The following is a 23,990-nucleotide window of genomic DNA, read 5'->3' as shown; positions in this document are numbered from 1 at the left end:
GTTATCCACTGGGGGTTGGTTCTAGGATCCCCCGTGGATAACAAAATCCATGAATGCTCAAGTCCCATTAAATACAGTGGCACAGTAAAATGGTGTCCCTTATCCAAAACGGAAAATCAAGGTTTACTATTTGGAATGTATACTTTTGGGGAATATTTTCAAGCCGTGGATGCTTGAATCTGTGGATAAAAAATCTGCGGCTAAGGAGGGCGGACTGTGTTATGTTATTATTACTATTTTAAATCTGAAATTTTTAATTGAAAAAAGGTCAGGGGAAATAGAATGATTTTCATAGAATCATAGAGTTGGAAGAGACCACTAGGGCCATCCAGTCCAACCCCCTGCCATGCAGGAAATCCAAATCAAAGCATCCCTGACAGTGGGCCATCCAGCCTCTGTTTAAAGACCTCCAAGGAAGGAGACTCTATCACCCTCCGAGGGAGTGCATTCCATTGTCGAACAGCCCTTACTGTCAGGAAGTTCCTCCTAATGTTCAGGTGGAATCTCTTTTCCTGTAGCTTGCATCCATTGTTCTGGGTCCTGTTCTCTGGAGCAGCAGAAAACAAGCTGGCTCCCTCTTCAATATGACATCCTTTCAAATATTTAAACAGGGCGATCATATCACCTCTTAACCTTCTTTTCTCCAGGCTAAACATCCCCAGCTCCCTAAGTCGTTCCTCATAGGGCATGGTTTCCAGACCCTTCACCATTTTTGTCGCCCTCCTTTGGACACACTCCAGTTTCTCAATGTCCTTTCTGAATTGTGGTGCCCAGAACTGGACACACTATTCTAGGTGGGGCCTGACCAGAGCAGAATAAAGTGGCACTATTACTTCTCTTGATCTAGACACTATACTTCTATTGATGCAGCCTAAAATAGTACTGGCCTTTTTAGCTGCCGCATCACACTGTTCACTCATGTTCAACTTGTGGTCTACTTGGACTCCTAGATCCCTTTCACACGTAGTTTCCTTCAGCCAGGTGTCACCCATCCTATATCTGCGCTTTTTATTTTTCCGCCCTAAGTGCAATACCTTACATTTCTCCGTGTTGAATTTCATTTTGTTAGCTTTGGCCCAGCTTTCTAGTCTATTCAGGTCATTTTGAATCTTGATCCTGTCCTCTGGGGTATTAGCTATTCCCCCTAATTTGGTGTCATCTGCAAATTTGATAAGTATGCTCCCAATTCTGTCATCCAGGTCATTGATAAAGATGTTGAATAGCACTGGGCCCAGGACAGAGCCCTGTGGGACCCCACTGGTCACTTCTCTCCAGGATGAAAAGGAGCCATTGTTGAGCACCCTTTGGGTTCGGCCGGTCAACCAATTACAGATCCATGTAACAGTTCCTTTGTCTAGCCCACATTTTACAAGCTTGTTTGCAAGAATGTCATGGGAAACCTTGTCAAAGGCCTTAGTGAAATCAAGATATACTATATCCACAGCATTCCCTTCATCTAACAAGCTGGTAATTTTATCAAAGAAAGAGATCAGGTTTGTCTGGCATGACTTGTTTCTCTGAAACCCATGTTGACTTTTTGTGATTATGGCATTGCCTTCTAGATGTTCACAGACTCTCTGTTTAATGATCTGCTCCAGAATCTTTCCTAGTACTGATGTCAGACTAACTGGACGATAATTGTTGGGATCCTCTTTTTTCCCCTTTTTGAAGATGGGGACAATGTTTGCCCTCCGCCAGTCTGCTGGGATCTCTCCTGTTTTTCAGGAGTTTTCAAATATGATTGCCAATGGCTCCGATATTACATTTGCCAGTTCTTTTAATACCCTTGGATGGAGTTCATCTGGTCCCGGAGACTTAAATTCATTTAGATTAATAAGGTGTTCCTCTACTATCTCTTAACTTATTCTGTGCTGAAATTCCCCTATTCTGTCCTCTGCTCCATTATCCTCAGGTTGAGCACCCTTTGCCTTTTCTGAGAAGACTGAGGCAAAGAAGGTGTTGAGTAATTCTGCCTTTTATCTGTCTTCTGTTAGCATTTTGCCATCTTCTCCACGCAGTGGCCCTACTGTTTCCTTCTTCCTTTTGCTGCGGACATATCCAAAAAAGCCCTTTTTATTGTTCTTAACCTCTCTAGCAAGCCTGAGTTCATTCTGCGCTTTAGCTTTTCTGACTTTACCCCTACACATGCCTGCTATTTCTTTGAATTCCTTTTTTGTGATTTCTCCCTTTTTCCATTTCTTATACATGTTCTGTTTCAAACTTAGCTCGGTTGAAAGTTCCTTAGTCATCCATCCTGGTTTCTTGAGACACCTCCCGTTTTTCTTTCTCAGTGGAACTGTTTGAAATTGTGCCTTCAGTATCTCCCTTTTGAGAAACTCCCATCCATCCTGAACTCCCTTCTCTTTTAGTATTTCTGAAAACGCCTTCCTTAATATTGTCTTCCTTCCCCACGGAACTCAGTTTAAAGCCCTCCTGATCAAATTCTTGAGACTGTTTGCAAAAACATTTCTTCCAACTGGCGTGAGATGCAACCTGTCTGTTGCCAGAAGTCCCTCCTCATGGAACCTCAGACCATGATCGAAGAATCCAAATAGTTCTCGGTGGCACCATCTGTGGAGCCAGTTGTTCACATCTGCTATTTTCCTCTCCCTTCCTGGACTTCCTTCAACTGGCAGAAGAGACGAGATGACAACTTGTGCATCCATTCCTTTCTGCTTCCTACCAAGCGCCTCGTAATCCCTTTTGATGTTCTGAAGGCTGTGTCTTGCAGTATCATTAGTTCCCATGTGGACCAAAAGGAAGGGGTATTTGTCAGTAGGCTTGACCAGTTTTGTCAGCCTCTCTGTCACATCACGGATCTTTGCACCTGGAAGACAACACACCTCTCGAGACATCTTGTCAGGCCTACAAATCACTGCTTCTGTACCCCTCAGCAAGGAGTCCCCCACTACGACCACACGCCTCCTACGAAGTTTAGCAGCGACTGTTCCCTCGGGTGGGACTCTCAGGCTCCCCTGCTCTGTCCCTGAAGTCTGTCCATGCTGCTCTTCTTCATCCTCCTTGATAAGGGAAAGAGCTTCGAATCGATTCTCTAGCTGCAAGCTCCCCGAACAATTCCTTCTTGGCTTACTTCTCTTACAACATTCCATTATATAATTTCTCATGTACTAGGCTCACTCCATAAGATAACAGAGGTATTAACAAAATCAGAGGAGAGTGACTATCTTATTACAGTACTGTGTTTCACTTTGTAGTTTACTGTTGCATCTTTTAACTGTACAGTCAATCCTCCTTCTCCACGGATTTTTTATCCATGGATTCAAGCATCCACGGCTTGAAAATATTCAAAAAATGTATATATTCCAAATGGCAAACCTTGATTTTCTATTTTATATAAGAGGCACCATTTTATTATGCCATTATATTTAATGGGATTTGAACATCCAGGGATTTTGTTATCCATGGGGAATCTGGGAACCAAACCCCAGCGGATAACATGGTGCCACTGTACTTTGTATCCTTTTTTAAAATCTTGCTGGTCAATACCTGTGTTTCTCAGGATGTCTTATGTGGAAGACTGTAATTTTTCACCCCAGCATGCCAGGAACCCACACCATATTTGTGCCCCATTGGTGACAACTATTTCTTTCTTTTCTGGAAACTTCCCAGGGACCAACAGCTGATGGCTTGGGGACTGACCACCATTTAGATTAGGACATGGCATTCCTTCAAATATTTAAACATGGCTATCATGTAACCTATTTATCTGTTCATCTCCAGGCTTAATATCCCCAGCTGCCAAAGGCTTGGTTTCCAGACCTTTTACCATCTTGGTCACCCTCCTCTGGACACATTCCAGCCTTTCAATAATCTTCTTTGTGCTCAGAACTGGACACAGTAGTTCAGGGGTGCATCTACAAATCCCGGAATTCCATAGGATGGAGCTACAACACTTAAAGTGGTGTCAAATTGCATTATTTTTACATTGTAGATGCACCCCAAGTGAGATCTGACTAAAGCATTGCAAGTATTCTCCAGCCTCAGTTTTTCCTAGCTGAAATATATTGCAACATTATCATATTTAGATAAGCTGACACTTCTAGTAATAACCTGTGAAAGGTGGATTGCATCTGGAAGGAATGGCTGTCGCTTGGTACACATACTTTTCCTTCCCAAAGTATCAAGTTCCATCTCTAAATCACCAGGTAGCAATGGGAAAGGGAGAGGGCCTTCTTGGTGTCTGCTTCCGGCGCTGGAACTCCCTTCCTAGAGCGACTAGACAGGCACCTACCATGGTACTCTTTTAACAGCAGGCAAAGACTTTTTTGCTTGGACTTGCCTTTGGGAATCAAGGGCCCAAACAGACAGGTCAAAATAAAGCTGCTTCGGGTCACTTTGGAGGTATGCTGTTTAAATAACACAAGCATCTTAAGAGGCTAGAAGCTGTGCCAAAGCTGTGCTCCAGTCCTTAAGACACTGGCACTATTTAAACAGCATACCCCCAAAGTGACCCGAAGCAGCTTTATTTTGGCCTGTCTGTTTGGGCCCTTACTGCCCATGGGAAAAAACCTTTTTAATAATGTGCTTTACTGCCTGCATTTGTTTTAAAATGGGGATGTTTTTAAAATGGCTTTTGATTCTACTTGTAGTTTAGTTACGTTACTGAGCCAGATGGGTCTCAACTGGTATAAGGCCACTTGCTAAGTTCTGGCAGTGTTGGCATTAGTTTGGAAGGAGAAAGACAATCATGCCAGGTGGGAAGCAGTTACTTGTTCAGACATGTTAGTGATGGAGAACATAGCTTGCAGGCAGAAGGTACCTGAGTCAGTCCCCAACACGGAGATGCTGAGTCAGTCCCCAGCATCTCCATGTAGGTCTCAAACCCTGGAGTTGCCAGTCGATGACCTAGGCTGGAACCAGATATTGTCGGGCTGCAGCTCCTAACATCTCACAGGCCGTGCTGGTGAGGATTGAGTTGAGTTTCAGCCCAACAATATTTGGAGAACCACAGGTTTCCACCTTTGATGTAGATAGCACCAGGGCGGATAGTTTGTATCAGGCAGCTTTCTTTGAGTTGCAGAGGGCCAAATAAGTTGTGGCATGACAGACCTGTAGCTGTTAGTGCCTCCGCTTTTCTTAATATCAAAATAACATGATCACTCAGCTGTGAGGATGGAGGGAGGAATGCAGATATCACACAGCACAACCAAAATGGTGAAAGGTTGGAAACCATGCCCTGTGAGGAGCGGCTTAGGGAACAGGATATGTTTAGCCTGGAGCAGAGAATTATTATTATTATTATTATTATTATTATTATTATTATTATTTTCTTATATCCCACCTTTCTCTATAGGGACTCTAGAAGATTAAGGGGTGACATGTTTAAATATCTGAAAGGATATTGTATTGACATTGTCAAAGATATAGCCATGTTAGTCTGTAGAATCAGTACATAGAGAGATCTTGTAGCATCTTTGAGGCTAATTGAAAGAAAGAAGTTGGCAGCAGGAGCTTTTGTAGACTTCAGTCTACTTCCTCCAAATGCATCTGAGGAAGTAGGCTGAAGTCTACGAAAGCTCACACTGCCAACTTCTTTCTTTCAGTGAGTTTCAAAGGTGCTACAAGATCTCTCTACATTTTGAATATGGAGCAAGCTTGTTTTCTGCTGGTCCAGAGACTAGGACATGGAGCAATGGATTCAAGCTACAGGAAATTAGATTCCACCTAAACGTTAGGAGGAACTTCCTGATGGTATGGGCTGTTCGACAGTGGAATATACTGTTTCAGAGTATGGTGGAATCTCCTTCTTTGGAGGTTTGTAAACCAAGGCTGGGTGACCATCTGTTGGGAGTGCTTGGATTGCATGGTAGGGGGGGTTGGACTGGATGGCCCTTGGGGTCTCTTTCAGTTCTATGATTCTAGGTATCTGGGCATATTTTGCCATGGAACTAAGAGCAGCGGTGGGATGTGTGTAGGATTTAGATCAGAGAAGTCATGCGTGGTAGAGAATAAGTGCCACCTCCTCCAAGCACGGTTTCCCAGCTCAGATTAGCTATGTCCCCTCTGCATGGCTGCTTTCAAATACAGATGAAAACTACCCACATCAAGTGTGTTATTCTATTGTTTCAACACTAGCTAGCTACACAATACACATGGAAATATGTTTTGGTAGTACAGTATCTTTTAACAACTAACTGTGATTAGTACACGTTGAATCTCCCTTATCCAAAATGCTTGGGACCAGAAGTGTGTGGGATTTCAGAGTTTTTTGGAACTTGGAATATGTTCATTTTCCCAGCTCAGATTAGCTGTGTCCCCTCTGCATGGCTGCTTTCAAATAAAGGTGGAAACTGCCCACATCAAGTCTGTTATTCTCTTGTTTCAATACTAGCTAGCTACACAAAATACACATGGAAACGTGTTTTGGTAGCATCTTTTGACAATCAACTGTGATTAGTACAGTTGAAGGCTTTCATGGCTGGCATCCATAGTTTTTTGTGGGTTTTTCGGGCTATGTGGCCATGTTCTAGAAGAGTTTATTCCTGATGTTTTGCTGGCGAAACGTCAGGAATAAACTCTTCTAGAACATAAACTCACAAAAAAACTGTGTGATTAGTACAGGTTGAGTATCCCTTATCCAAAATGCATGGGACCAGAAGTGTTTGAGATTTCAGAGTTTTTCAGAACTTGGAATATTTGCATAGACGTGACGATATATCTTGCAGATGGGACCCAAGTCTAAACACAAAATTCATTTATGTTCCATATACACAAAGGTTGAAGATAATTTTAGACGCAATGTTTGAATAATTTTGTGCATGAAAGCAAAGCTTGTTTACACTGAACCATGGAAAGCAAAGGTGTCGCTATCTCAGCCACCAACCTAGACAATTTTGGATTTTGGAATATTTTGGAATTCCTGATAAGGGAGACTTAGCCTAAACAGTGGGCCCTTCCCTTATGCGGGGTCGCTTATGTGGGGGTCGTACACATGAAACGGCACAACGCCATTGCCTCTTCCGGTGCGTAGCTTTCAGCATAAGCTGAAAGCCGTGTATGGCGCGTCCGCGTATGATGTGGGCGCACTGTACTAAGTTGATTGCATAGAGGTTGCTCAGTGCAGGAAACATATTTATAAGAATGGATTTGACTGTGGTTTATATATTACAATTCCCCCTATCATTGTGTGTGTGTTCATGCATGCACTTAATTTATGTGTCACTTTGACAATGCCCTTTGGCTGTATAGTGACTAACTGAAAGACCTAATTAATTTTGCAGTGCTGTTTGGAAAAATGAACCTGCTGGGTAATTGTGAAGGGTTATTATCTTCAGTTGTGGAGGACTCCAGTTATTACCAAACACATCTTTTGCGATACGATTGAGAACGTTGTCCCCCAGACATGGCTATTTCCTGTTATTTTCAGTGCTGCCAAACTGATGGCAAACTAATTTTGGTGAAAAAGTAGACTGGTGTACATTCCCCCCAGCACTTTTGGGGTGAGGGAAACTAATAACATCCAAATTGGGTTATAAGCCTTTTGCGTTGCTGTGTTTGAATGCTGTTGTAGCAACGGCAAGGATTTTGAATGCACTCTGAGTGCATAGTCAGGCTCTTGGGAAATATCCAGGCAAAGGAATACTACAATGGAATAGCAATAGCATTTATATTTCTGTACCGCTTCATAGTGAACTAAGCACTCTCTGAGTGGTTTACAATGTGTAAGTCAATTGCCCCCAACAAGCTGGGTACTCATTTTGCTAACCTACAAAAGGATGGAAGGCTGAGTCAACCCTGGAGCTCTCCTCTAGGATTGAACTTACAGTGTTGGGGCTGTAGTACTGGCATTTAATGGAATGCTGTTACTCTTTGCAGTACGGCTTCCCCCAAATTGGTAACTTCCAGATGTGTCGGACTACTCCTCCATCATCCCCAACCAGACTGCAAGCTGAGGATGATGGATCATGGAGTTCTTCTGAGGGAATCGGGTTAGGGAACAGCTGTTCCTGTCTGAAAAATAGCGGGGATGTTGAAAGCTAATTTGTTGTGTTGTGCAGAAAACCCCAACAGGACCCTCTACACAGAAGAATAAACACAGGAGGGGTTTGCCACAGAGGTGGTATGCTCTCCTTTGGAGGTCTTGATGGAGAGCTTGGATGGTCACCTCCTTGATGTGCTTTAGTTGTGTATCCCTGTATGGCAAGGAGTTGGTCTAGATCAGCGATTCCCAAACTGTGGACCTCCAGGTGCTTTGGACTCCTAGAAGCTCCAGCTAGCTTGACCAGTAGTGAGGAGTTCTGGGTGCTAACGTCCAAAAGATCTGGAGGTCCAAGGTTTGGGAATTGCTGATCTCGATGGTCCTTGAGATCCCTTCCTACTCTTAAGATTCTGTGATTCTATGTAAGGAAGTATTTTCTTCCTCTTGGTCATGGCAACCTGTGCAAGGCTCCATAAACGTCGTGAGTAGGATAGTTTTTGTGGGTTTTTCAGGCTATGAGGCCATGTTCTAGAAGAGTTTCTTCCAGATGTTTCTCTGAAGATGCCAGCCACAGATGCTGGCAAAACATCAGGAAGAAACTCTTTTAGAAAATGGCCTCATAGCCTGAAAAACCCACATATAATTATGGATGCTGACCATGAAAGCCTTCGACTTCATGTCTTCAGTAGCAATGAGCTGTGAGCTGATTTTTGTAACAGTAAATGTGAAAGGAGTTCAGTGGAGATGGGGAGTGTGTTGAGGGCACATACCCATGTCCTCATGCCTAGTGTTGTTCTCTTAACTGAGTATGGTGAGCTTCCATGCCTCTCTGGTAGCAGCTGGTACCTGTATAGAGCTTGGAGTTGCCCTAGCTGGCATGGTCACTGGGATTCTGGGAGTTATAGTTTTAAGAAATCCCAAGCTCTGATTTTGAGACAGGATGGCAGTGTTTCTAGTATTTACACCTTAGATCCACATTATGGAGTGGCAGATGTATCAGTTTTGGCAGTTCCTTTGCCCTTTGTTCTTCAGTGCTCAATGGACATGTGTATCAGCAGTTGCTTTCCATTCATCCACAGTGAATTCTGGATATATATGGTCACCTCCTTGCCCTGCTGTAGGACACTATGGAAGCACAGGAATATCTGTCAGTTTTGCTTTTGATTTGTTAAAATCTGACATTTCTTTCCAGCTTGAATATGGAGATACAGGTTGAGTCCCCCTTATCCAAAATGCTTGAGACCAGAAGTGTCTTAGATTTTGGAATTTTTTTAAAAATTTGGACTATTTAAATATACATAATGAAATATCTTGGAGGTGGGACCCAAGTCAAAACATGAAATTCATGCATGTTTCGTCTGCATTTTATATACATAGCCTGAAGAAAATTTTATACAGAATAATTTGAAATAAAGTTTGTGTACACTGAACCATCAGAAAACAAAAGTGTCACTATCTCAGTCACCCGTGAATAAAGCTTTGGATTTGCGAATTCTGGATAAGGGAGGCTGAACCTGTATGTACAAATTTGGGTAAATCTTCTCAGAAATCAATGGAAGTGGAAATTTCGCCCAGAGCTGAGCATCATTCCTGCACCACATCTGTGCAGAACTAGGCAAAGAGGTACCAGCCCCTCTCAGTTTTATAGAACCATAGAATAGAATCATAAGAGTTGGGAGAGACCACAAGGGGCATACAGTGGTACCCCGGGTTACGAAAGTAATCCGTTCCGCGGAGCCCTTCGTAACCCGAAATCTTCGCAAGCCGAAATTGCCATAGGCGCTAGCGCTGGAAGCCGCGATTCCGTGTGAAAAAGCGCCGAAAAGCACCAAAAAATTTTTTCGTAACCCGAAAAAAAAAACGTAACCCGAAACAGTTTTTTCTAATGGATTTTTTTCGTAACCCGGAAATTTCGTAAGGCGGTGATTTCGTATCCCGGGGTACCACTGTACAGTCCAACTCCATTCTGCCATGTAGGAACTCTCAGTCAAAGCACTCCCAACAGATGACCATCTAGCCTCCATTTAAAAACCTCCAAAGAAGGAGATTCCACCACACTCTGAGGGAGCGTGTTCCACTGTCAAACAGCTCTTACTATCAGGAAGATCCTCCTAATGTTGTGGTGGAATCTCCTTCCCTGTAGCTTGCATCCATTCTTCTATGTCCTAGTCTCTGGAGCAGCAGAAAACAAGTTTGCACCATCCTCAATATGACACCCCTTCAGATATTTAAACAGGGTGATCATGTCACTTCTTAACCTTCTCTTCTCCAGGCTAAACATACCCAGCTCCCTGAGTCTCTCCCCATAGGGCTTTATGGTTTCCGGATCCGTGACCATTTTGGCTACCCTCCTCTGGACAGCTTAAAGCAGGGGTAGGCAACCTTTTTGAGCCAGGGGCCGGGTTGCTGTCCCTCAGACAACTGGGGGGGCCGAAGCCAAAAAATAAATAATTAAATAATTTTAAAACAATTTTTAAATAAATAAATAAACCAGGGCAAATGTAGGACAACATTTTCAAACGGTGGACACTTCTTTTAAAAAAGTGGAGGACACGCAAAAATTTTTGCTGATTTTTAAAAAAATGTTAATATAAATGCATGTTTCTGAGGCGTCTATAGACAATTGCCCCCTTTGCCCCTGCGCGCGAGAGGCCAAAGGCCCCGGCGGCAATCGGCGGCAGAACCGGGCTGGGGCCGGTCCCAAGGCCTCGCCGGGCCGCAGGTTGCCTACCCCTGGCTTAAAGCATCACTTTAACTGCCCAGGCTCAGTGCTATAAAATTGTCTCAAACCAGCATCTCTCTGTTGTGGCTTTATTTTTTTCCCTTTCCCCCACTCTTGTATTGTATCTAGCCAAAGTTGCAACAGCAAGGCCCTTTTCCCCATTCCACGCCACACACCCTTGGGAGAGGGAATGAAGGCGTTGGCTTGCTTCGGTTGTCCTCGCAAGCCCCAGCTGCAAATGCTTTGACTGAAAACAACAACAGATCAATCTGGCGGCAGAAAACAGGCAGGGGAAGGAGAATGAGTGGTGCAAGTGGTACTTTTCCCATTCAGGAAATCATGGCCAGCATTCGGTTATAGAGAGCCAGTGTGACATAGTGTTTTGAGCATTAGACTATGACTCTGGAGATCAAGATCTGAATCCCCACTCGGCCATGAAACCCTTGGGCAAGTCACACGCTCTCAGCCTCGGGGGAAGGCAAAGTTTTGAACAAAGTGTGCTGACAAAACTGTAGGGTCGCCGTAAATCGGAAATGACTTGAAGGCACACACCACACACACAACCTGTTACGCAAATGAAGGTCTTATCTGCACTGCAGAAGTAATGCAGTTTGACACTGCTTTAACTTCCGTGGCTCTGTCTTGTGGAACTCTGGCAATTGTGGTTGTGACACAGTCATTCGCCAACAACCCACAGCAGGTAGGGGGGAATTCGGGGCCAGATTACCCAGGTGCAGCCCAGAGTATTCTGGCAAACATAGGTGAACCCTGCGTATTGCAGTCCAGATTAATGTTCCTCAGCTGTATCTTGGTCTGGCATCCTTCACTACATTCGCATGTCTTGTTTTAGCCAGCATGGTGCAGCGGTTTGAGCATTGGACAGTGATTCTGGAGACCAGTGTTGGAATCCCGGCTCGGCTGTGGAAACCCACCAGGTGACCTTGGGCAAGTCACACTCTCTCAGCCTCAGAGGAGGGCAACGGCAAACCTCCTGTGAGGAAACGTGCCCAGAAAACCTTGTGATAGGTTCCCTTTGGGGTTGTCGTAAGTCGAAAAAATGACTAGGAGGCGCATGACCACAAGAGCAACAGCTCAGCACTGCTGCCCCATGGGTTCCTCTAAGGGCGACGTCTCCTTTTTCCACCAAAAAGCAAGAGGAGAACTTTGAAGCACTTTGCTGACTGTGCAGAGGGTAAAAGAAAAAAGATAAGAGGCTGCTGGTAAGGTTTTGGAACAAATTCTCTTTGCTGCCCAGCCGAGATAAGTAGATGGGTGAGCAAACACCCCCGGTGCTGTGAGTGGAGTCTGTTTCCCCGGTAACCTTCATCATTTTCCCGACTTCTAACATGCCTCCTGCATAATGATCTGAAGTTAAAAGGGAGGAGATGGTGGGAGATCTCCACCTCCTCGCTTCTCCCACAAAGCATTCAGGGCAAAGTATGTTCCAGCTGCCAGTCAGGTTTAGATAGGACTTTGTGCATTGCCAAATGTGTGTGTTCTTAGCAGCATAGAATGCATCTGAGTAAGTCATATGTCTAGGAAAGCTCACGCTGCCAATTGCTTTCTTTCAGTGAGTCTCAAAGGTGCTACAAGATCTCTCTGCATACTGATTCCACAGACTAACATGGCTATCGCTTTGAATTCTACCGGCATAGAAAACTGTTTGGTTACCGGTCAGTCTGGTATCGGTCCCTCTATGTCCATCAGGGCTAAATAAACAACTCAGCATCCTCGGGATGGTTGGCACAGATATGCCAGTGGGTGCATCTGCACTGCTGTTTGATACTGCTTCAACTGCCATGGCTCCGTCCTACAGAATCCTGGGATTTAGGTTTGTGGTGACATCAGCCCTCTTTGGCAGGGAAGGCTTGTAAAACTACAGCTCCCAGGATTCCATGGGATGGAGCCGCAGCACTTGATGTGGTGTCAAACTGCATGATTTCTGCAGTGTAGAGGCACCTTGTCTTGTGGAGAACCTGTCCCCCTCCAGATTTATATCATTAGTAGCATTTAGAGTTCGCCTTTCGTCTGATGAGATCGAAGTGGCATCTGTGTCTCTTTTCATCCCCACCTTTTTTTTCACAGCAACCCTGTGAGGTGGGTCAAGCTGAGAGACTGACTAGCCCAAGGCTATCCAGCAAGTTTTATTGGCTTGGGGAGTCTGGAAACTAGATTGGCTAAGGTGCAGCCCAACATATTAGCCTCTTCCCTATACTGGCTGTCATTGACAATGCTGGCTAATGCTGCTGGGAGTTTCAATCCCGCAAGATTTGTTGGCTGCACATTCCCCATCCCTGCTGTAGATGCATAGGATCCATACACACACTCCTTTCTCCTTCCTCAGGCCTGGAGCTGGCTTAGTACATTCCCTCTAATTGGAAGGAACGGAGTAGGGTATGCAGCTTATATATCATATATTGATATATCAATATATGATACATTCAGCTGTGCCTTCCCATCAGGGTGACCAGATGCCATAACCGCAAAGGAGGACAAGGCACCGTAAAATCTAGGCCATTCAAGACAAACATATGGCCTTACCAAATAAAATAGAATAGAATAAAATACTCATATAAATAGAAATTAGTTTCCTACGGTTTATTTACAGCTGTATAATATAACTACAGTTTGCTGTGTCCTCAGCCGTATTTTTCTTTGTTAAAATGCCTCATTGGCTTGCAATGTACTGCTAGAACTCTGCACAAGACCAAGGCTTCCAGCTGAACTTTACTAGCAACAAACCTCTGACTGAATCTACCTTTAAATTATTCCTTTTGTTTGTCTATTGTGCTGAAATTAAGGGAGGAAAACCCTTTCTGCATTGTGTCCTCAGCAGCCCATTGCCTAAAAGTTTGGCTGCCCTTTTCTTCTAAAATGCTCTGAGCGCGAGTGTTATCTGCTGCTCCTCTTAGGAAAAAAGAACTTTTTAAAGAAGGATCCACCCTATTGGCAGCCAGGACAAGCTGCCAAGTAGGTGCATTTCTCGAAGGGGGACAGCCATTGTGGTGTTACTCAATGGGATTCTAAGTCATGCTCAAAATGGAGGACTTTCCAGAATCTCTCCTCTATGGAAGGTTGAAATGTAGGAGATGTCCTGGGAAAAGAGGGTGTCTGGTCACCCTGCTTCATGCCCTGGCAAGCCAAGAAGGGTTGGGTGGTGGAAGAACAAGCACCTTGGATTCTCTCTCTTGGTAGAATAGCATTGCAAAAGTCTGGAATAGCTGAAAGAATAGGTGCGCACTGGCTCTTGGCTGGGATTTCCTAAAAACAATAGGCCCCGACGCATCAGATGATCATAGCTCTTGGCCAAACCCTGCCCATCATGGGGGACGACAAGGTACTCTGTTGTTACAACCTCTGGCTTTATCGTGCCTTGCTCCCATTTGTCCAACCAACAGGGATTTAGCTTAGGGGTCTGTTGCTGGAATCTCACACGTTTTCTTTCCCCACCACTCCTATAGGAAAAGGTATGGGAGGTGCTTTCAGCCCGCGTGCCGTGTCATTTTTGTTCTTGCTCCTGTCGTTTTTCTCTGGCTTGAAGAAAACTATTTTTTTAAAGCCACCATTTGAGGGAGGAAAGCAGAAGCAAGGGTTGGTTTTCTTTGCTGGCTTTGTAGCTGGGAGGTGGCTTGTCCCTGTTGGCATTGATGCATGCGAAATGGGTCTCAGTTTTCTCAGGATGAGGCAAAGCCTGGAAGGGTGTTATCTCTGACACTTTGGGGATAACAGGTTGAGTCTCCCTTATCTGGAAATACTCCGAAAACCATAACTGTTTTTCGTGGGTGAGTGAGAGAGTGACACCTTTGCTTTCTGATGGATCAGTGTGCACAAAGTTATTTAAAATAAAATATCTGACTAAAAAATTTATGTACAGCGCTGTGTAAACTTACAGCGCTTTATAAATAAAGGTTAATAATAATAATAATAATAATAATAATATATGGAATTACTTATAGGCTATGTGTATGATGGGTATAAGAAACATAAATGAATGTGGTGTTTAGAATCTGGTCCCATCTCTAAGATATATCTGAGGTTTGCTGTTGTTCTGTGCCTTCATGTTGTTGCCGACTTGTGACGAAACTAAGGTGAACCTATTACAGGGTTTTCTTGGCACGTTTCTTCAAGAGGGGGTTTGCCATTGCTGCTGTCTGAAGCTGAGAGTGTGTGACTTGCCCAAGGATGGGAAGTGGGAAGCATGAATCAGGGGAAGCTAGACATAGTAAAACAAGAAATGCAGCGTATAAACCTTGCAATATTTGGGGTGACTGAGCTACAGAATGGGACAGTTTGGGTCAAATAATTACACAGTCAAATAATTACTCAGGGAATGAAAATCAATGAATAAACAAGGTGGCATTGATAGTAATGAGAGATGTAGCCAAAGCAGTCAAAGGATATAATCCAAAATCTGACCAAATCATATCAGCAAGACGTCAGGGAAAACCCATCAGTATCAATTTCCTCCCGGACTCCAGCATACAATCTTCCAATTTCATCTTCTTCTGTGTCTGTAGTTGGAGCATAGACTTGGATTATGGGAATCATAATCCAAGTCTATGCTCCAACTACAGCACAGAAGAAGACAATGAAATTGGAAGATTCTATGCTGGAGTCCGGGAGGAAATTGATCATAAATAGGACTTTTTGTTGGGTTCTGAATTTTAAAAAAATATTCACAAAAAGTCTTGTAATGTTCTCTGTGGAGAGAAAACATTTGAAGTACTCTGCATCCTTGCATGCAAAAATTATTTACATCTCTATCTGATGGTGCAGCCAAACAGTGCTGTAATTCATGTTCATGCGCAGGTGTACCCACTCTTCTCTTCCCTCTCCCCCAGCTCTTCACACTACAATATTCAAAAATGTTTTCCTAGAGCAGATCTTGAAGGTACATGATGGCCATGAGTTCAGAGGGGACTCTAGGTCCTTGAGGAATTACTGACACCCTCCTTTTGTTGGTGAGAGGATCCAGTTGGATCCTAGCTTATATATTACTTAGTTGTTTTAATTATTAGATTTGTTGTATTCATTGTACACTTTGTACTGCTTAGTTGTGTGTGTGTGTATGTATATATATGTGAATGCTGGCCTATAAATTTTGCCAAAGAAATAAAAGATACATGTCTCTCTTGTGGGTTATCTATTGAGAAAGGTCATAATGTCACTGTACCTGATGCTCACTGTTCAGAGCAGTGAATATTCCTCTTTTTTAAAGTACTTAATTCTATAACTTGTGACAAAGTCCCTGAAAGAACCCTGAGTAATTTTTTCATTACGTGTTGCATTTCTCAGTACCCTTTTATTGTTTTTCCGTTTCTTCTTTGGAGAAAAAAATCAATTTGAAGTAAGGTAATGGCTTTAAAAAAAAACAACAACCCCTCTTCGAATGCCCCAAGCACACATTTTTGGCTTTTCGAGCAAAGAGGAAAAAGTAATGGGTGAATTTTGTGCCCAAGGAAAGTCTTACAGTGACCATATTTAAAGTCGAAGGCTTTCATGGCTGGCATCTGTAGTTTTTTGTGGCTTTTTGGGGGTATGTTGTCATGTTCTAGAAGAGTTTATTCCTGACGTTTCGCCAGCATTTGTGGCTGGTATCTTCAGAGAATGAAGATGCCAGCCACAGATGCTGGTGAAACGTCAGTAATAAACTTTTCTAGAATATGGCCACATAGCCCGAAAAATTCACAAAAAAACTACCAACCATATTGTTTGCCAAAGGAATGGTGTTCTGCCCTTACGGGTTATGTTTTACATGCCATAGCTGGCACAGACCTGCTGTCTCCTTTGTCCAGCTGCCCTCGCTTCCGGAGTCAAAACACGAGGAAGGGATTAGGGATGCCTGAAATTGGCCTGTTTGAGTTTCTACAGCTTTCAGACTTCTTGAACAATATGTTTATTTCATCTCGTTTTCATAGCAATGTGCAGAATTTTAAGTTGCACAAAAATCCATAGACACCTTAGGATGGATTTCTCCCACTCTAGGTACTTTTGGGCCCAGTCCCTTTGAACATGTGCATTTTTGATATGCCTTTTTGGATTGATGAACTGGTGTGTAAAATTCAGAGGAGTGCAAAAACTCAGAGATAATTGCATTTCCAATTCACGTATTAGTTCAGAAAGTGCAACAGTTTGGTTCACATTAAAATACGCTTAATATTGTAATGCGGTTTATTTTAAGAGCATGAGCCCATATAAAAATATGAAGCTAGCAATCTACCTCCTCATTTCTATAAGGAACTGCTATAGAGAGTACAGGAACTGGGAAATTCTAGTTTTTGGAGGTTGTTTGTTCTTTCTGGTTCAGAATCTTGCTGTACACATTTACTGCTGTAAAAGATAAGCTAGTTCTCTCTCTCCCTCTGTTTTTATTTCTATTGCCACTTTAACTGATGACTTGCTCTTCTCTCTCTCTCTCTCTCTCTCTCTCATCAGATGCTGGAAAACTGGATACTGACTATCCTTGTGTCAGTCGGGGTTGGCTCCATTCTCTTTATGGTGGCACTGTTTGTCCTCCTTAAGAACAACGTCCATGCAAATATCTTCTGGAACGAAATTGTCTTAGAGAAAATCACCAATTTTGTCATGGATCAGAGCAAGGAACAGCGGATCTTAAACTCTGTGTCATACAACGCAGTCAGAGGGGACCCCGAGAACGTTTTGGACTGCATTGACAAGTACTGCTCCCAGAAAGAGTGGGCCATGAACGTGGGAGATGAGAAAGGTACATTGCAATTGTGTAGCCCTCCTCAGTGATCAGAAGGGCTAGCTCAGATCAGCTCTGTCTTTCACGCAACCCCAGTTACCCGAAGCAACAAGGAGTTGTGTGCAGGCGAGTGAGCAAGTTAGCAGAAGAAGGATTAGTCTCGTGTTGCATTTTAGTGCTGGAAGACCAACCCCCTTTAGCTGAACATTTGTAAAATGTATTCTTGTTTGTAGGATCGAGGAATCCCCAATCCAGCCCACCTTGGCACTACCTTTTCGCAATGGTAGAACGGCATGCTTCTGCAAAGCAAGAGGCTATGTTGATGGCAGCAGTGCTGCTTGTTAGGGTCTCCCTTGGGCCCTTGGTATCTGCTGGGGTTCGGTTCCAGGACCTCCCATGGATACCGAAATCTGTGGGTGCTCAAGGCCCATTAAATACAGTGGCATAGTAGAATGTTAAAATCAAGGTTTGCTTTTGTGTGTGTGTGTGTATAATTTCAACCCTAACCCTAAATGCTTTGGCTCGGGTGCTGTCTGGTTTAAGACGTAGGTTATTGCAATCACATTTGGTCATTAACCACCATAAATGTGAATCCCAAAGAGATCCTGAGTCCCATTTATGAGCTCACAAATATCGAACCGGATGCCAGCCTATATACAGTATTTTGGTGCCCTGTGCTGCCCCATTGCATCTAATGGAACTCGAACATTAGTGTTAGAAGCTGTGTGTGAGCCCTCCAGAGGCCACTGAGAAAAGAATGGCCATCTTCTCTCAACTGTTGAACATAAGTGAACCTTTTCCTCTTTCCCGACCTTTTCTTCCAGGCCTGATCCTCGATAACGTTGTAAAGGAGGCCGATCCCACCACTGCTTTGGAGCTGGGAACTTACTGTGGCTATTCAGCAATCAGAATTGCCCGGCTTTTGAAACCAAAGGCGCGTCTTTTTTCCATTGAATTCAACCCTGAGTTTGTACCCATTGCAAAGGAAATTATCGAGATTGCCGGACTCAGCGATAAGGTGTGTTGATTTGGGTTGACAGAGAACTTGGGATGGGGTATTTTGGGGCTAAACAAGCGTGATGAGCTTTTAGTTTATTTTGATGGGGTCCCCCCGCCTTTAACACTCAGACGCAGACACTACAGAGACAGCCACTTCTTTCTGTGTGATGGGGCAAAATCTGTTTTGAGAAACACCTGCTGCCATTATGCCCAGTTTGACCCTGAATGCTTGGTTGAGTTGCCAATTGGCAGGGAAAGGGACGTTTCTTCATACTCTTTTGCCCTTAGCTCTGCTGCAGCACTTCCATCCTCTCTTTTTCCATTTGGTTTGCTTTAGGCTGATGGTATTTGGAGGCTGAAATGTTTTAAGTCAAGCCAAGCACTGGGTGTCCAGCCAGATATTTTTTTCCTCATCACTGGCAGGAGAATTAACATTCTCTTTCACCAGAAGCAAGGTCATCCATTGTATAATCACACAGAAAGAACACATTTGAGGGAGAAATAAGCAAGCCAATTTATTTTGCATGCGCACATACCTACAGAAAAGCCCAAATGACCCCCGCTGTGCTTTGGCTGAAGTTCTGAGGTTCCAGGGCAATTAAACATCTTGCTGAAGCATGGCTGTAAATTTAAAGGCTGTAACCACTGAGCAGATGCTTGGGCCCTGGTTCCGAAAACAGGGCTAGCTGCAGATCTGATGGGGTCGAGGGTCATAAATGCTGGCTCCCCTGGCATCTGTGATAGGTGGCAGCATGGCATCACTGTAAATGGGACCAGCAGACTGCCATTTTAATGTCCCAGAAGACCAAAGGTAACCCTACACAGGGGCATTGTAGGAAATTCAAACAGCAGCCATGGGGAGTCACTTGGTGGTGGTGCTACTCAGAGCCCAAGATCCGGATAAAGAACTGGACTAGGGTGGGCGGGGCGAAAGGTAAATTGCGTAAAAGTATCCCTTTTTTGGGATAAGACTTTCAGCATCCCCCCGGTTGGGGGGCCTCTGGAAGTTGTGTCCAAAAAAAAAAAAAAAGAACTTTTCCAAACACTCATTGGGACTTGGCAGCTACCCGAGGGTGCCCAAGTCTGTCTGTAACAGAGATGATTTTGCATTCAGGTGACTATCCTCGAAGGCCACGCACAGGACATCATCCCTCAGCTGAAGAGTAAATATGGCGTGGACACATTAGATTTTGTCTTTCTGGACCACTGGAAAGAGAGATATGCCCCAGATACCATCCTTCTTGAGGTAAGTTGGAACAGTGCCTTCCTGGGAAATCTTGGGAGTCTTTTGGGGTCCTTTTTGGACCACCTTAGGGCTCTCTTCTTAAAAAGATTATTTTTAAATTCTGCAAAGCTGCCCTTTGAGGAGCCAGATACTGTTATCTTATGTGTGGGTGGCAATGTTTGTATTGGATAAGAGGCAATATAAAATTGAAAATTGGAAAATAGAAAATTGAGTTGGCCTTGAATCCCATTGTGAGAGAAAGGTGGGATATAAATCCTGGAATATATATATATATATATATATATATATGTAATTGGATATGATTGTTTATTTTTCTGAAACAAATGCACACTGCTAGTGTGGAGTAGCTGATGCCAATGATTTGCTTCCAGTGATATGCTGTAGTTATGAATCCTGTTACAACCTACTGTTACAAAGTAGCACAGATTTGAGGGCCAGCATGGTGTGATGATTGAGCTTTGGACTAGGACACTGGGCAACCAGGGTTTGAATCCCGACTTGGCCATGAAACCCACTGGATGACCTTGGGCAAGTCACACTCTCTCAGCTTCAGAGGATGGCAATAGCTGACCTCCTTTGAACAAATCTTGCCAAGAAAACACCATGGGTCACCATAAGTCGGAAACGACTTGGAGGCACACAACAACAAAACCCAGAATTACATAAATTAGGTCTAAACAACAAAGAAATATTAAGGGGGGGGTCAGATTGTATGGGAGGGATACAAATGTGAGACATTGTCACAGTCTGATATACCTTATAAAATTCTCTGTGAGGTAGAGCATCTGGAAGAACCCAGAAGGGGAAAAAAATTATTAATGATTCCCAAAAGGGTATGCATTTGTTTTTAAAATGAATAGAAATCTGAGCAAGAGCCCATGGTTTTTGTAACAAAGAGAAATGGGGATTCCAGTTGAATGAATCCTGAATAAAAATGAGTTCATGTTACAGTCATTTGTTTTTCATTCATTTTGGAGTGCAAAAATGGAGATCGCTTCACATCATCTGTACAGGGTCACAGAAAGGTTGTGGGAGAAAGGGAGCCGTGAAAGAGAGACTCGTGTCCAGTATGCTAACACTTTGGAAGATGTGTTGCCCTGGAGAAAATACTCAGATGGTTGAAAATATTACTTTGCGTGGAAGACATAAATGTTCCAGGCAGTGGAAGACTCGGTAGCTTTCTCATTAAAGCTAATGGAAAAACAACAAATGAATCACAAACAAATGCAATGTGAAGTCAAAGGCTTTCATGACCAGCATCCATAGTTTTTTATGGTTTTTTTGGGCTATGCAGCCATGTTCTAGAAGAGTTATTCCTGACATTTCACCAGCATCTGTGGCTGGCATCTTCAGAGAATGCTGGTATGGAAGTGAGTGGGGTATGTATACATTGTGTGACCCTGGATTGAGATGAAGCGATTTACATGTTAATCTCTATGTTGTTCTGTTGGTGAATGACAAAGCCAAGGCCCTCTCAACCAAGCGTCACACAGTATATATACCTCACTCACTTCCATGCCAGCATTCTCTGAAGATGCCAGCAAAACTCCAGGAATAAACTTTTCTACAATGTGGCCATTTAGCCCGAAAAACCCACAAAATACTATAAAACAAATGCAGTTCAAATGAGTGGTAAAATAGCCCCAACCTCCAATTCACTGCTTTCTCTTCTCAGGAATGTGGCCTCTTGCGGAAGGGCTCCGTTCTTTTGGCTGACAACATCATCTACCCAGGGGCTCCAGAATTCATTGAGTATATCCGTAACCACAAGCGCTTTGAGTGTACCAACTATCCTTCTCACCTGGAGTACATGAAAGCGGAGGATGCTATGGAGAAGGCTGTCTATCTGGGATGAAAAGCTAGCATGTTAACTAGTGTTCAGCTCCTGCTTTGTATCTGTGAGCATACGCATATCTTTTGAATTGTAGCTTTCAGTAATATGGGGACCTGTGATGTTAAACCATTTTATTCTAGGAGGACATGTTACTAACCAAGAAACTCAGCAGTAGAAAGAGCTTGTATATAAATAGGCTAGGCAACCAAGTGCCACCATGGTGTTCCCTTCCCATTGGGGTTAATGTTTGTTTACTGTTGCTTTGACAAAATGCCTTTGTAGGTTCTTCTTGTTTGTAATACTCTGAAGTCAACTGGCATCCTGGCCTATGACTGTAATAAAGATGAATCCAACTGGCGCCAGCTCCCAAAGCTTTTAGCCCACTTTTATATTGTGCTGCTAAGGAAGGCCAAAGCATATTTTGAGCATTACCTGGGGGGGGGGGGGGCAGAGAAGTCCAACTCTGGGCAGGGGGTTTGGCAGATATGTTGCAGGACAAGAATATCCCAACTGCCTTCTTTTTATAGTTACTAGGAACAGCACTGGAAATGCAGATAAAGAGCCCCAACTGTGTTTTCTTAGAAAAAAAATCCAGGACTGGCAGTAGTGCTGTGTTAGAGTTTCATGTGTTATGTTGAGCAAAGCCAAAAGCCACCTTCTGTATACAAATCCTGTGTTTCAACTGTTTTTGTACCGTTTTCCCCCCAGAGAAGGGGCATTTTTGTTTGGTTTGATTTGAGTTTTTTGCCATTCTGGTTGCAGAATTATGCAAAAGCCCAACATTCGTTCCATGCCTCCTTCAAATCCCAGAGATTTGCCTCTGTTTTGAAGGCAGCCTTGGAGATCAGTTCTGGTTGACAGCATGTGCCACCCCTTGCAACATATCATGGGACCAAAAGAGGCAGAGGTGAAATGTGGACTCTCCCGGTTTACTTACTACCTGTCCTGTCTACCTCTCTCTTTCCCATGACCTCCATTAAAACTGGCTGAAGATGCTCTCTCTCTCTGTCTGGATTTATTGATTATTTGACCGAAGGCACCAGTTTAGAAGCCAATGGGGTGTGTGTTTGGTTGGTTAAAAGGAGAGGAGAAACTTTAGGCTTGTTCTTCACTGCTTAGAATCCTAGAGTTGGAAGAGACCCCAAAGGCCATCCAGCCCAACCCCATTCTGCCATGCAGGTACCTCACAATCAAAGCATCCCCGACAGGTGGCCATCCAGCCTCTATTTAAAGACCTCCAACGAAGAGACTCCACCGCACTCCAAGGGAGCATCTTCCACTGTCGAACAGTTCTTACTGTCAAGAAATACCCCCCCAAACACACACACACAAAGAAATGGGTGACACTGTCAAATCATCTTTAACATTTAAAGAAATTCATCTCACCATCAGGTGAAATCTACGCTGCTGTCACTTAAAGCCTATCAGATCTACTTCTGTCCTCGGAGGCAAAAATAAAGAAGACTTTACACTGACAACTCATCAAATATTTGAAGTGGGAGTGCAGCTACCACTTGGCAAGTCAAATGCATTTTCCGAGCACAGAATCAGTACCTCTCCCTCAGCTAACAAGCAACATTGCTGCCAGTGCATCATTACCATAGATTGATCTATCTGTCTGTCCTTTCTTTCTTTCTTGAAATGGATCTCAACATGTAAAGCACTTTTGACAGCTTTTTAAAAAGTCAAAACAGTGCCCACCCTCTGCAACACTACTCTCTGTGTGTTTCAGACAAGAACAATTCCAAGCCTAATTCAGATCAATTAGCCAAATGAGAAATATTGGCTGCGTCCAGCGGGTAATGATTTGCTAACAAAGGAGCAAAAATTGGGGTCGCATTCCAATGCATTCCTCAACTGATTCCCATTTAATTCAAGAACTGCTGTTTGGGGCTAATTAACTTCATTACCAAGGGACTGGAAGAGAATGGAAGGGGAGCCAGTATCAGTCGTAAGGAGAAGAAAAACAGGAGCCAGGCATACTTACAAACTCATAGAATCGTAGATGGAAAAGACCTAAGGGCCAGTGAGTCCATGCAGGAATGCTCATTGAATGTGCATCTGAGAGATGGCCATCCAATCTCTTTAAAGACCTCCTAAGAAGTGTCCACCACCCACTTCTTGCAAGTCAAGAAGTGCTTTTTAATGTTTAGGTGGGATGTCTTTTCTTGTAACTTGAACCCACTGATTGTCATTTCATTCCCTGGAGCAGCAGAAAACATGCTTGCTCCATCCTCAACATTACTGAGATTTTTTGAGCCAGTGCATCCCAATGGGAAGAGCATTCTGGACTTGGTAGTCCCCAAAATACCTTTTCTCAAGCTCTGCTCTTACCAAGAGAAGCCAAAGCTGCTTCTGCAAACATATCCAGAGCCAACCAAATGGCACACTGCACATTCCCTTGGATCTGAACACGGATGAGGGCCCTGATATTTCATGCTTGTGACTCCCACATTAACCTCTGACCTCTGGGACTCCATTACTCAATACACCTGGGCTGTGATGCACACCAAACAAAGCAAGTCTGACAGCTGTAAAAGGTCA

General features: G+C 43.6%; 1 protein-coding gene across 7 annotated transcripts in view; it reads left to right on the top strand.

Annotated features, from left to right (window-relative positions):
- Positions 1 to 22,442, top strand: part of COMT (catechol-O-methyltransferase) — a 41,019-nt gene extending 18,577 nt beyond the window's left edge. For all 7 annotated transcript variants that reach the window (XM_042441561.1, XM_042441565.1, XM_042441560.1 and 4 more), the window contains 4 exons: positions 17,097 to 17,385; positions 18,192 to 18,385; positions 19,481 to 19,612; positions 21,288 to 22,442. In XM_042441561.1, the coding sequence (XP_042297495.1) occupies positions 17,097 to 17,385; positions 18,192 to 18,385; positions 19,481 to 19,612; positions 21,288 to 21,467 (795 nt within the window). In that variant the 3' untranslated portion in view covers positions 21,468 to 22,442. The remainder of the gene's footprint in view (positions 1 to 17,096; positions 17,386 to 18,191; positions 18,386 to 19,480; positions 19,613 to 21,287) is intronic.
- Positions 22,443 to 23,990: the final 1,548 nt, after the last annotated feature.

This window comes from Sceloporus undulatus, chromosome 10 (genome assembly GCF_019175285.1).
Source record: "Sceloporus undulatus isolate JIND9_A2432 ecotype Alabama chromosome 10, SceUnd_v1.1, whole genome shotgun sequence".
Taxonomy (NCBI): domain Eukaryota; kingdom Metazoa; phylum Chordata; class Lepidosauria; order Squamata; family Phrynosomatidae; genus Sceloporus; species Sceloporus undulatus.
This window is presented reverse-complemented; position numbering and strand designations above follow the sequence as displayed.